Source organism: Podarcis bocagei (assembly GCF_964188305.1).
Source record: "Podarcis bocagei genome assembly, chromosome: 1".
NCBI classification, from domain to species: domain Eukaryota; kingdom Metazoa; phylum Chordata; class Lepidosauria; order Squamata; family Lacertidae; genus Podarcis; species Podarcis bocagei.
In genome coordinates, this window is record NC_138125.1 from 68,424,376 (window position 1) to 68,437,087 (window position 12,712).

General features: G+C 42.9%; 1 protein-coding gene across 1 annotated transcript in view; it reads left to right on the forward strand.

The window, feature by feature from the left end:
* Positions 1 to 316: 316 nt before the first annotated feature.
* SPON1 (spondin 1) overlaps positions 317 to 12,712 on the forward strand; it is a 282,486-nt gene continuing 270,090 nt past the window's right edge. The window contains exons 1-2 of the mRNA XM_081198312.1: positions 317 to 1,099; positions 11,098 to 11,204. Of these exons, the coding sequence (XP_081054438.1) occupies positions 850 to 1,099; positions 11,098 to 11,204 (357 nt within the window). The 5' untranslated portion in view covers positions 317 to 849. The remainder of the gene's footprint in view (positions 1,100 to 11,097; positions 11,205 to 12,712) is intronic.

Consider the following 12,712-nt stretch of genomic DNA (forward strand, 5'->3'; position numbering starts at 1 on the left):
TTAATAAATAATGATAAATCCTTCAAATAACAAATGATACCCCCTTCTTCGTGATGCTGCCAAAGTTTGCCCTTCGGAAACTTCAAGCCTTCAGGGGAGGCTCGGAGGTAAGGGCGGCTTTGACACGTGTCCCTCTACCTCAGGGGTCCTCTGCCCCGGGGGAGGCTTTTTAAGGAGGGCATTCCGCCTCCGTGTCCCTTCTCACCCGCGGAGTTTCTATAGACTGGGGCACGGATTTCGGTGATCGGTTCCCAAAGCACCTCCCGTTCGATCCGCCCAGTGGGGAACACTCCCCACCACACACACACGTGTCTTGGCGCCGGCGCCGCGCAGCCACCCACGCACCCTTGCTCCGCTATTTCGCCGACCCCTGCGAAGAGAGCTCGGCTGCCTAAGTAAACATCGCCGAGCTGCTAATCACAAGGTCTGAAACAAAACAGCACTTCACTTCGGATCTGGGCAAGATCAGTCCTCCTCCTCCTCCTGCTCTCCTTCGCATCGGCTAAGGTGGTCCTTGAGATCGAGCCGCTTCCCTCCCTTCTCTCGCTTTTCCTCCGCGCACCGGGGGAGCAGCCGGGGGGTCGGGCACCCATCTCGGGCTGCAGCCGAGCGCAAGCTGCGTTGCTTAGTTCCTGGCTTGGCTCTCTCCGGAGACAAGAAGAGGGGAAGAGAGCGCGCGGAGGGGGGATCTTTCCCTTGCCCTCGCTCCCAAGCTGCCCATGCTGCGATTTTTATTTCTCTCTCGCCGCCCCAGCCAGATCTAACCATTGCCTCTTTGTCGAGTCTGCTCCCCTCCCCGCCACCTCCCGCAAAGTTGCTGTCGTCGTCGGGGTTTGAGAGCGCCCCAGGATGGGGCTTGATCCTGCAGCCCCTCGCCAGTCTCACGGGTACTGGCGAGCCTTGCCGCTGCTGGCGTGCGCTTTCCCCTTGGTGACATTCGCTTCCTTCGCCGACGAGACCTTAGAGAGAGCCCCCAAATCCGAAGGCTACTGCAGCCGGATCCTGCGAGCCCAAGGCACGAGGCGAGAGGGATATAATGAATTTAGCCTCCGCGTGGAAGGCGATCCGGATTTTTACAAGCCCGGAAACAGTTACAGAGGTGAGTGGGGCTGGCCGCTTCCAAAGGGCGCAGCAAGTGTCGGGCAACTAACCGGGATGGTGGGCGGGGGGGGGGGGAGAGGTCTTCCTCTCTGGACGGAGGCAACTTGCTGCGATGCACGACGCTGGTTAGGGGGGTGGGTTGCTTTGCTACGCAAATAAGGAGCAACACTTGTTCTGTTTTTTCAATCGAGTTTGTGTGTGTTGCTATCTCTCCCTCCCCACCCCCTTAATGCTTGCTAACGGGGGTAAAAGGAAGCCCTGTTCTACGACGCAGCACCCAGACTTGCTCTTTTCACCTTAATTGCCCCTTGCACTTTTCCAGCCTTGCGCCTGGAAATTATTTCACTTGGCAGAAGATACTTAATAGGCTGCTAGTGGTCTTGCTGTGAGACAGGAAAAGGAATAGGACTAGAGAGCAGATGGGCCAAGGAAAGGCACCAGCTTTCCTCACAGTTTTCACTTAGGTCCCAGGCTAACTACTTGGCTTTTATGCTACTTGTAATTCCTGCCCTGCGAAAGCACTCTGCATGCCCTCAGGAGCACTCAGGATGAGCCCTGGCACTGAAAACATCCAAGAAGTAAAAAAAAATGGCAAGTGGATGAAGGAAAAAGAGTCGCACCTACCCCTGGCAGCAAGTGTCCTGAGGGTGAATACTCTACAAAATGTTGCTCAGAGGTTTCCTATAGTTTTCTCAGAATCAGAGTGTCTCCTTATAATAGGGGAAATATCTACAAATCACGTTTTCAGCTTCGACAGCAGATCATTGTTAAGATAATAATATCTAACTTCCCTAGCAGGGCACTTCACCCCCCCCCCATGATTATTATTTTAAAATATTTTGGGAAAATATTTAAGCCCACCTTGAATGCGCCCTTGAGCAAAAGTGTCAGATCTCATTAACATTGCAAACTCATTAACCTAATTACCTTGTGGTAGCCCCAACTTTTGAAGTAGGCATCTTCCCCCACCCCCACAACCTTTAGCTAAAGTAAGTGAAAGAGCATCCTTCTTCTCCCATGAGGCAAACCCAGACAGGATTATATTCTTAGGAAAGGGAATGTTATCCACTTGTGAATATTTGGGGTATGGTGGTGTTTTTTTTAACAGTTGGAAGGAAAATGGGTTGAATAAAAGAAATAAAGCTGAATCTACATGTAAAACAACCACCATACCATAAATTATTCTCCATGAACAGGTGACCAGCTAAACTTTGAGTTTGCAACTCTTTTCTGTGCCAAGTCAACTTGGCATCTGCCTATTTGGTTTCTTAATGGCCTGGAAATATTCTTGCAAAGGTTTGAAAATTACTCGCAGTGAAAAGTTCTACAGAGTATTGTTTTTAGTTGCCAAGAAGGGTTTTTTGTTTCTTGGATCTGGAGGGGAAAATAGACTTTCAAAAAAACTTCCAGAACAAACTTGGAGGAAATATGAAGTTTTTGCCAGCAGAATGCAATCAAATAATCATTTGCACACACATTTACGAGTGGTAAAAGTTTTCGGATTCTGATCTCTGGCTCATTAGAGGATGTGACACTGGAAATTTAGCACACATTACTTGTAGTTTTCAAAGCTAAATTCTTCCAGATCCTCCTAAAACTTAGCCAGATGGGAGGAGCATGAGAAAATGTTGTAAGTATAACTTTATGTTCCCTACAGCAGTTTAATGTTGTCACTTAGCTTTATTTTTATTAACTGTCACAAGAATTTAACAAGTCTCTCTCATGCAACATGAAATGACATCACACAGTCTGGGGGGAAAATCTTTCCTAGGCTTAGTTGTTTGGTTTTTATAAAAAAGTAATAACAGTGATCTTAGAAAATATCTGTCTTATCTGAACAAAATCTGTGTAAGAGGCAAAGCTGATTAATTAAGGACAAACTGAGGCTTTGTTGCCTATAAATTACCAGGAAGCAAGAAATACTGGGCAGAAGATGCTGAGAAAGACAGCTGAGTTATAGCCAAAGATTCAGCAAATGATGTTAACAGGGACTGAGAGCATTAGTGGGGGAGAGGGGGAACCTCCTGGTGCCAAATCCTTAGTCTATTTCTTATGTGTTTTTGTCACTGTGTGGGGTTTCTGGTAGAAGGCTTTGCCACCTGGAGGTGTTCTTCAAACAGAAAGAGAAAGCATGATTTTCCTGTTCACAACTGCTACTTCTCTTTGAATGAGCACAGGGTGTGAAGTGGTTATTAACCATGGGAAGAGGATTCATACTTTTGCAGGGAGAGGAATAAACACATGGCAGAGCTGGCAGAGGGAGGTGGCCACTTCAGGCAGATGACTTGTTGGTTATTTAATTGATTGTTGCTGGATATGTGCTGCCAGGGAGATGAAGAGGTGCTTGTGGGATTTTGTGCCTTGGGTCCACCTTGTCTTGGTGGAGGGCACCATTTGCTGCTCCACCTCAGGCAGCAAAATATCACGGGATGGCCTGGAACTTGGGACAAGTTGTTTCCCCGCCCAGCAGATGCTTCACACAACTGATTTCCCCTTTGGCCAATAGTTCGGTATCCATGGGACAGGATGTGTCTGGAAAATGTTCCTTGGAAGAGTTCACCACACATTTCTCTCTTTACTAGCAGGTGTTCAGGACATGCTGATAATCTGTGCTGCTTTGTTTGCATTCATGGGCTCAAAAGGGATTCTGTCATGTGGAGGGTAGAAAACATGGCCACATGGGGAAAGGTGCAGCTTGTAAAACAACTGTCAGTGTTCTGTGGTGCCTTTTGTCCTTTCTGAGGAGGGTGGCCATATGTCCTACTTTACAGAGGACACTCCTTGATTTGAAGGGCTTAAAGATAAAGAACCATTAAACGGGGGAGAGCAGAGAGGGCCTAGGAATTGCCCATCAACAGTTAGCATCTGGACAGCAGACTAAGCAGGCACATGTCTTATCTAGCCTTCCCTACTATCCTTATATGTATTGTATTTCTATTTGTTATACTCGTTGTTTCTAAATTTGCACCTATACAGTAACAGTACCCACCAGTACAGAGTACCATGACCTCTTTCTTTGCTGCCCATGGCAGCCATTTTCTGTTGGCACCCATGACACTTTTATCAGTATATCAGCACATCATTATTTTTTTACCAAAAGCAAAGCAATTATTCATATAATTAGTGGGTGCACATTTTAGGCAACACTGAGTCCCATCCAGTTTGTTCTCCCTCTCTTACACTTCTTCTTTGGAGGCAATATGTAAATGGCCACTGAAATAATTTTGTGCAGATGAGAAAAGCCTCCTTCCTGTCAGTGTACTTGATTTATTTTAGCATTCTCACCAAAATACACTCCCTGGGATTCCAGGGTGGGGTGTGGATAGCCATTTAAACTACTACTTAAATGCAGTGCCTATATGTGCTTTATGTGGTATCTGTAGTGATTGCATTGTTCCAGAAGCAATAGGAGAGATGAGATAAGCCTAAAAGAGTTGTCTTCAGCTGAGAGCATGAGGAGGGTAAGGTAGGAAAGTTCCTTCTCTGCCTGTTCCTCAACCTCCCAGGTCTTCCTTTGCCTGAAGCATGACAAAAGTCTAAGGCTGCAATGTTATGTACACGTAACTGGGAGTAGGTGCAACTGAACACAGTGGGACTTATGCTCAAGCAAATTAAATATGCATATGATTGTGCTGTGAAGTCTACATTTGGGTCCCCGTTATCCTCTTGCCTGCTGTATCCAAGGTAGCTCTCTCAATTCTTTCAGTTAAGTGGCAGAGGAAGTCGTTGCCAGCTCTTTTGATTTTCCTTTTAGCATCATGAGTGTAGGTGTTTTCCTAACACTCTGCCTGCTAAAACTTTGACACTCTTAGCAATAGTTTAGAAAAACATTTTTCATTTTATGATTGTAGGTAAAAAGCATTAAAATATGGCTGCAGATTGAACCCTCTCCTCCTGAAACTAAAAGATACATAAGTACCTGTAATAAACAATTCCTGAGCTTTGCTTTTTTTACAAGCTTTCTGTTCTAGTCCTGTCTCACAGAGCTGCCAAATTTGCATATACAGTGGTACCTTGGTTCTCGAACGTAATCCATTCTGGAAGTCCGTTCGACTCCTGAAACCGTTCGAAAACCAAGGCGCAGCTTCTGATTGGCTGCAGGAGCTTCCTGCACTCAAGCAGAAGCCACGTCTGATGTTTGGCTTCCAAAAAAAGTTCGAAAACCAGTTTTTCGGTGTTTGGGAGGCAATTTGTTTGTCAAATAAGCCATTTGAGAACCAAGGTTTGACTGTAAAGACAGTAACAAAGAATAATCCCACAGGATCAGAGCAAAGGCCTATCTAGTCCAGCATCATGTCACCCACAGTGGCCAATTCATAAGCAAAAACACTCTCTTGTTCATGATCTGGTATTCAGTGACATACTGCCTCTGATGGTGGAGGTAATATATAGCCCTTATAACTTGTAGCCATTGATATCCTTGTTTTCCATGAATTTATCTACTCCTATCAGCTCAGCCAGCATGGCTATTGAACAGGGACTGATGGGAATTGGAGTCCAACAACTTCTGGAGAGCCACAGTTTCTGCGCCCCGGTACCATCCCATCAGTGTTGGGGCAAAGGGCAGGAAAGTAGTATTACACTCTTATGTGTGGCACCCACCATATAATGCTCTTCCTACTGAGATTAAGATGGCTCCAAAGATAGGTGTTTCCATCAAGTGAAAACCAAGTGTTTCCTGATGCCCAGTGTCCTAGTTACTGTGCTGTGTTTGAGTCATCAGTTTTAATGGATTTTATATTATTTTAATATATTAAAAACTACTTTGGCATTTTGCTACAAATGAAAACCAGTACATAATTTTTAAAAGATTAAATAACTGTGGGAGTTTTGATTTTCTAGAACTGTGAGCAGCAATTCTGAAACCGAAGCATAGAGAGGCTCACTAATAGTTCATCCTGACTCCCACCCCTTTAATAGACATGGGACTGTGCCTGAGGGCCCTTTCATATGCAGCAACAATTGTGGGGGGGCCTCCTTCCTATGGTGTGATCTAATGCTGCTAAGGGTTACAATGGGGTTAATCAATCTACATTGGTGGGCTTAATGGCATAGGTCTCTCTGCAAATAGAGGCTTCTTGGAAGGGAGAGTGTTGAAGCAGAAAAATACTCACCATTTGCTGCATCCACAGGGTTACATAGCATCACTGACACATAGCCCCGCCTTTAGGTATGTGAGATAGCATCACAGAAAAGCAGCCAGCTAACAGTGGCTGTGTAAGAAGGCACAACATTTTGAGTAACCATCCACAACTGTTGATGTCACTATCAAAGGTGGGTAGGGAGCTTTGATGGAGAGGAGCATGTATGAAAATCCCTTTGACTCAGCAGCTTTATGTTCAGAAACCATTGGATACATCCTTACGTCTGAAAGTACTTTCAATTTCAGATTTTAAAAGCTCAGTGCTTAGATAAGCTTGGGGCTTTGGCCGGGGTGGGGTCAGAAATATCTTAGCATGAAAAGAGCCCTGCTGGATCCGTCCAAAGGACCACCTAAGCCTCTCTGCTCATTGTGGCAAACCAGATGTCCATGGGAAGACCATAAGCAGAACCAAAACATGTCAGAACTCTCCGCACCTTCTGTTTCCAGCAACTGGTATTCAGAGGCATACTTCAACAGTGGAGGTAGAACATAGTCATTGTGGCTAAGAGTTATGGAAGAACCTTATCCTCCATGAATTTGTCTAATATTTTAAAGCCATCCAAGTTGGTAGCCATTACCATACCTTGTGGTAGCAAACTCCCCAGTTCCCCAGTTTAACTATGCAGTGTGTGAAGATGTATTATATTTTGTCTGTCTTGAATCTTCCAAAATTCACCATCTATTTTTCATCTTTTACTATTTGTCTAATAATTATTATTTATACCCCACCCATCTGGCTGGGTTTGTCCAGCCACTCTAGGCAGGTTACAGCATATATAAAAACATAAAGCATTAAAAACTTCCCAGCCTTCAGGTGTCTTCTAAAAGTTGTGTGGTTCTTTATCTCTTTGACATCTGAAGGGAGGGTGTTCCACAGGGAGGGTGCCACTACCAAGAAGTCCCTCTTCCTGGTTCTGTGTAACTTCGCTTCTCGCAGTGATGGAACCAGCAGAAGACCATCAGAGGAGGACCTCAGTATCTGGGCTGAGCCATGGGGGTGGAGACATTCTGTCAGGTATACTGGAATGTCCAGCCTGACAAAGAGTTGTCTACATATCACATGATGAACCTTGCATATAGAAAGCATGCTGGTCCTAACAAAAGGGGTCACTTGGCTGTCTTTGTGATTGGATTTTGTTTTGCTTGGATTTGTTTCACACCCTGGTTTGGATCATCAGATATAAATTTGGCCCCAGCTCTACACATTGCTTACCTTTTCTGAACCCCTGAATGGGAGATCAGAGAACTGGGTTTCTCATGATAGCCTTTCTCTAAAGGAAGAGCAAGAAATGAGTACAATAAATAAAATACATGATCTGGAAGGTTTGACACATTTTACTTTACATGCATAAATTTGTAAGTCACCAAGACAGACACAGAACATTAATTTAGATGTGCAGTTCACAAGGGGCTTGATAAACCTACCTAAGTGTGTGGGTGGGTGGGGGAAACCAGGAGGGTTGCCTTGCTGAGCACTGGTCAAACCATCATGCAGGGCTGATGGGTTGTGTATGGCTTAGGCTGCAATCCTATGCATACTTGGTTGGGAGTAAGTTCCACTGAAATGATTAAGATGGGACCTCTCCTAGGGAAAAGCACCAATTGGCCTAATTGCTTGGAGTTGTGGGGTTGGGGGCCATGAGATAGAGGCTATTGTAGAAACCCTACTAGAAATAATAGTTGGCAAACTTTTCCCAATTTGGGTGCTGTATCAGTTGCAATGCACTTTTCTTTTGATTACATACTGGCATGATATTGTACATGAGTACATGGATGGAAATAATAATTGCTAGTTTGTAATTGTGAGTCTGCCGTTTAAAAAGAACACAGCATTACTATCAAATGCAGAAACTTTTAAGTATGAATACACTGGGAGTATTTGTTTGATTTTAGTATTCATGTATTCAGATTTTGCCCTATAACCAGGAGAACTGGGGAAATGGGATGGGGGGCTAATAACCAGGAGACTCGTGTAGTCAAATGACTCTGGACGGCTGTAGCACTGACTTCCACGATGTGATAAAATTAGGAGGCTTGCCATATAAATCATGAGCACTAGATGCTCACCTACTCATGAAAGAGAATGCTAAAATGAGAACACAAAATTATTCCCATAAGCAGAAAAAAATAGATCGTACTGAAGAGTCCCTTTTATTGGTTTATATTAAACTGGAATAATACACTAGTTCCATCAGAGTGTTGAACACTGGTTTGAATTCTCCACTGTATACATTCTTTTTAATAGAATAAACTGTGATCTGCAACCAGTTTAGTTAAGCGTCATGCAATCAATCTGCAGGGAATTCGCAAGTAATTTTGTCCATAGAAAGTGTTTTAGTTTTATTTCAAAGTGGGTCCTCCGCTGCCTAAAAAGTAACCAACAAACAACTCCTCTTTGACAATTTGATGTGACATTTTGGTTTATTGTGGTCTCTTCTGAAAAAGCAGTATGAAAACTGAAGTACATTGTTTAGTACAGAGTAGAAAAAAATATGGGGAGAGAGATCCATTCCCTTTGGCAATGCACTTTTGACATTTTGCCTAGCTTTGCATTAGTCAGTGCTACTGTGGCTTTGTTGTATAAAGGAAGGGAATTAAGCATTTATCTGTGTAGCTGTGATCCCATCACATTTCTCTGTAGGAGGAACAAATGTGAATCCTACTAACTAAGAAGGGATTTATACAAGAAGGGGTGGAAATGGATATTGACCTAATGAACCACTGCCATAACATACTAATTCTGTTTGCTGAGTTTAGCTTCTACTGAGATTGTACTTGTTTTCAGGAGTGATATTCCACAAAGATTTGCTCAGAATAGACCTATTGAAATTAATGGGCATAACTTAGTCAAGCTCATTGATTTTAATGGGTCTACTCTACATTACTTTTATGTGGTGATTTCCCCCCCACGTGCTTTTTCCAACCATTCTGTCAATGAGAAAAGGAACTGCATGTGGAAATTATCAAAGGAGAAAGAAAAAAATTCAGTAAATTTTTCATAGATGAGGGATAGGTTTTTTGCTGAGCTTGCCTTGGTTTCAAGGTGACCATGGGGTGTTTGTGAGTGACCTTTCTTTCATCTCCCGCATGGTCTGCACTTCCTGGGTGACTATCCTTTCTGAAAGCACCATGACATCCTCAGCTGGGCTTATTTGTAAGCATGAGAAAGTGTGGAAGCTGCCACTATGTTATTTTGTTCTAAAGTGAAGTCTTTTTATACTTTTAATGAAAGGAAAAGGAAACAAATCCCCCTAAAAACAAAATCATCTGTAGTTTCTGAAGTGGCTGAAACTAAGGAAAGAGGTCAAAGTAGACAGCTGTCTGGAAATATTGATTCTGATCTCTTGTAGCAATGAAAAACAAAATTCAATGGAAGGAATCATTTGGAGAGGAATCAAAACCAGAACTATCAATATAAGTACAGTATATACATTTATTGAGAATCTACTTACAGTATTTGGAAACTCTCACTGCCAGATAAGACTACATAGAAATAAAGCAGGATTCTGCACAAAGTGTTACTAAAAAGAATAAGAACAATTTGACCAAAAGTCAAGTTTGGTAGAAAAGGGCTCTTCATTCTCCAGTAGGAATCTCTGGCACATCACAACCAAACTACGTGCAACATTTAATGCAAATGCACCTTTGCATTTAACATGCATTGTTTGTTTTAATGAAAATAGCAAAATGTTTGTGGAAGGCTGAGGCTAGTAGTTAACAGGATCAGAGCACACACAGAGAGAGCACTGGAACCACAGAATTGTAGAGTTGGAAGAGACCATGAAGATCATCTAGTCCAAAGCCCAGCAATGCAGGAATCTTTCACCCAATGCGGGTCTCAAACCTACAAACCTGAGGTTACGAGTCTCATGCTCTACCAGCTGAGCTATCTGCTTTCATCTCCTCCTGAGGTCCTAAAGAAAAGCCTTCTCATGCAACTGGCATTTGTGGGGGAGGGGAGAGAGAAACCCATGGGCACTAACTGGACACTTAATTCCAAATACAAATTTTAAATAAAATGCTGTTGGTGTTGTACAACAGCTCAAGTTCAGCAGGTTGTGTTGCTGGGCTAGTTAAAAGAACAGAGATAAAAATGCAAGTTAAGCATACTTTCTAGAACGTGAAGCCTTGTGCATGAACAGTGGATTCACTCCTTAGTATGATTGCTTTGCAGGAATGTAGGATTCTTACAAGGAACAAGAGAGCTGCATTAACTGCTGTATGGAACCACAGTTTTAATTCCACTTCCAGCCCACTGTGGGAGATCAGCGCCAACCAGGAAGTTAGCACTTTAAACGTTGCTTCTTCTGTGAAATTGCCAAGTGGCCTTTGGACAGCCACTCTCAGCTGCCACAGCCCCCATCTGAATTATAGGGATAATAGCGTTGATTGACTTTATGGTGTTCTTGTAAAGATTCCAAAAAATAATGTACATAAAGTATTTTGAAACACTGTAAGGTATGTAATATGCATATATAAAAGCATTATTAAGAAATGGTGGCTGGTCTTCTAACGTTAGTAAAAAGTTAGCTCAGTGTTTGCCAAGATCAAGGTGGTAGATGTGAACATTTTCCAGGGCCCCAAGTCCAGCAGAGGGGCCTCAAATAACCCTACCATTTCCACTTTCCACAGAATATCCAAGAAGATCATGGCTAAGAGAATTCACTGTTTGCATGCCCTGTTTCCTTCAGGTGAAGGGACCCGACTGACAGTGCCATGACTGAAGCCTGCCACCACCCACTGTAAAAAAATAAAGGAATCCGGAACCAGTACTGTCTAAAGTATGTGGTTTAAAAGCTCTGTAGAAACAAACTCATTTTAAAAGTCTTATTTTCCTGCCTTTTCGCCCCCAGTAACACTTTCCGCTGCCACTCCAGCTTATTTTCGTGGATTCACACTGATTGCTTTGAAAGAGGGCAAAGAGGGAGAGAAAGAAGAAGACCACGCAGGGACTTTTCAGGTGAGTAGCTGGCTCTTGAACTTCACCTTCAGAGAGTCTGTCTGGATGGTTATTTCACAGCAGGATGGATACTGTACAAAACAACATAATCTATATGTGTTGATATCAATATCTCTGTAGTTGCAGGCATGGGATAAGCTTTGCAACTCCAGCTAAAGATCAGATTTCTACGGGAAAAGATTTCGGCATGTGCTGTTAAGTTGGCTGCGGAGTTCAGTGGATTTATACACTTATAGTTCAACCTTGGGCATGTTTACTTGGAAGTAAGCCCCACTGAAGTCAATGGAACTTAATTCCAAGTTAAGTATGCATAGGATTGAAATCTTAAAATAATTTGACAGACAAGGTGCAAGAAATCGGAAGTTGATGCTGGTATGCAGCTATTCATAACAAATATAGTCAGCTCCAAATATTTTTGCAATGTTTATTTTGTCCAGCACTTGGTCTCTTTTTGTCCACATTCCTTTTTCCAGACTAGCAGATATTATTTTAATTTGGTGGTATTTTGATAGCTATGTTGTTTGAATCTAGTCGTCATCACTTGGAAGTAGGTCCCACTTAGTTCACTGGGGTTTACGCCTAAATAATTATGCATGGGGTGGCAGTTTTGTCTTTCAAATGTGCTTTAGCAAACTGCAGTCTGGCCTGCTTTGTCCTGAAGCCCTTGAGTTTTCCAAGAAATCATTAATCACATGACTTTCATGTTCCCTAATGGTTCATGAACTAAAAGGCAAATAAAAAACAGCAAGTTCAAGTTAGGAAGGAATATTGTTTTTGCATCTGTACTTCTAGAAAGATTATCGTATTTTTCGCTCTATAAGACGCACCAGACCACAAGACGCACCTAGTTTTTGGAGGAGGAAAACAAGAAAAAAAATATTCTGAATCTCAAAAGCCAGAACAGCAAGAGGGATCGCTGCGCAGTGAAAGCAGCAATCCCTCTTGCTGTTCTGGCTTCTGGGATAGCTGCGCAGCCTGCATTCGCTCCATAAGACGCACACACATTTCCCCTTACTTTTTAGGAGGGAAAAAGTGAGTCTTATAGAGCAAAAAATACGGTATATTTATCAATTACACTGACTTAGTGAGATCACTGCTGCTCTTGTCGACCTCCTCTGAACTTGGGAGTTTTCTACCTGTAGGAATTTCCTCAGCATTTCATTCAATTGGTCAACAGCTTCCAGTTCAGACTGCATGAACATATATGTGAAATTAGGATTTATGTGCCCCAACTTTACACTTTCTTACACTGAATTGTATTTGACATTATACTGCCCATTCACCTAGTTTGGAGAAATCCGTTGAGCTCCTTGCAATCCCTTTTTGTTTTAACCACCTTGAACAACTGATATCTCCAGCAGACTTTACTGCCTTTCTACCTACTCCTAACTCTAAATCATGAATGAAGAAGTTAAAAAAACACAGGTTCCTTGTGGGCTTCACTTTCTACATCTGTCCATTGGGGAAACTGTCCATTTATTCCTACCTTCTGGTTCATGTTCCTTAAC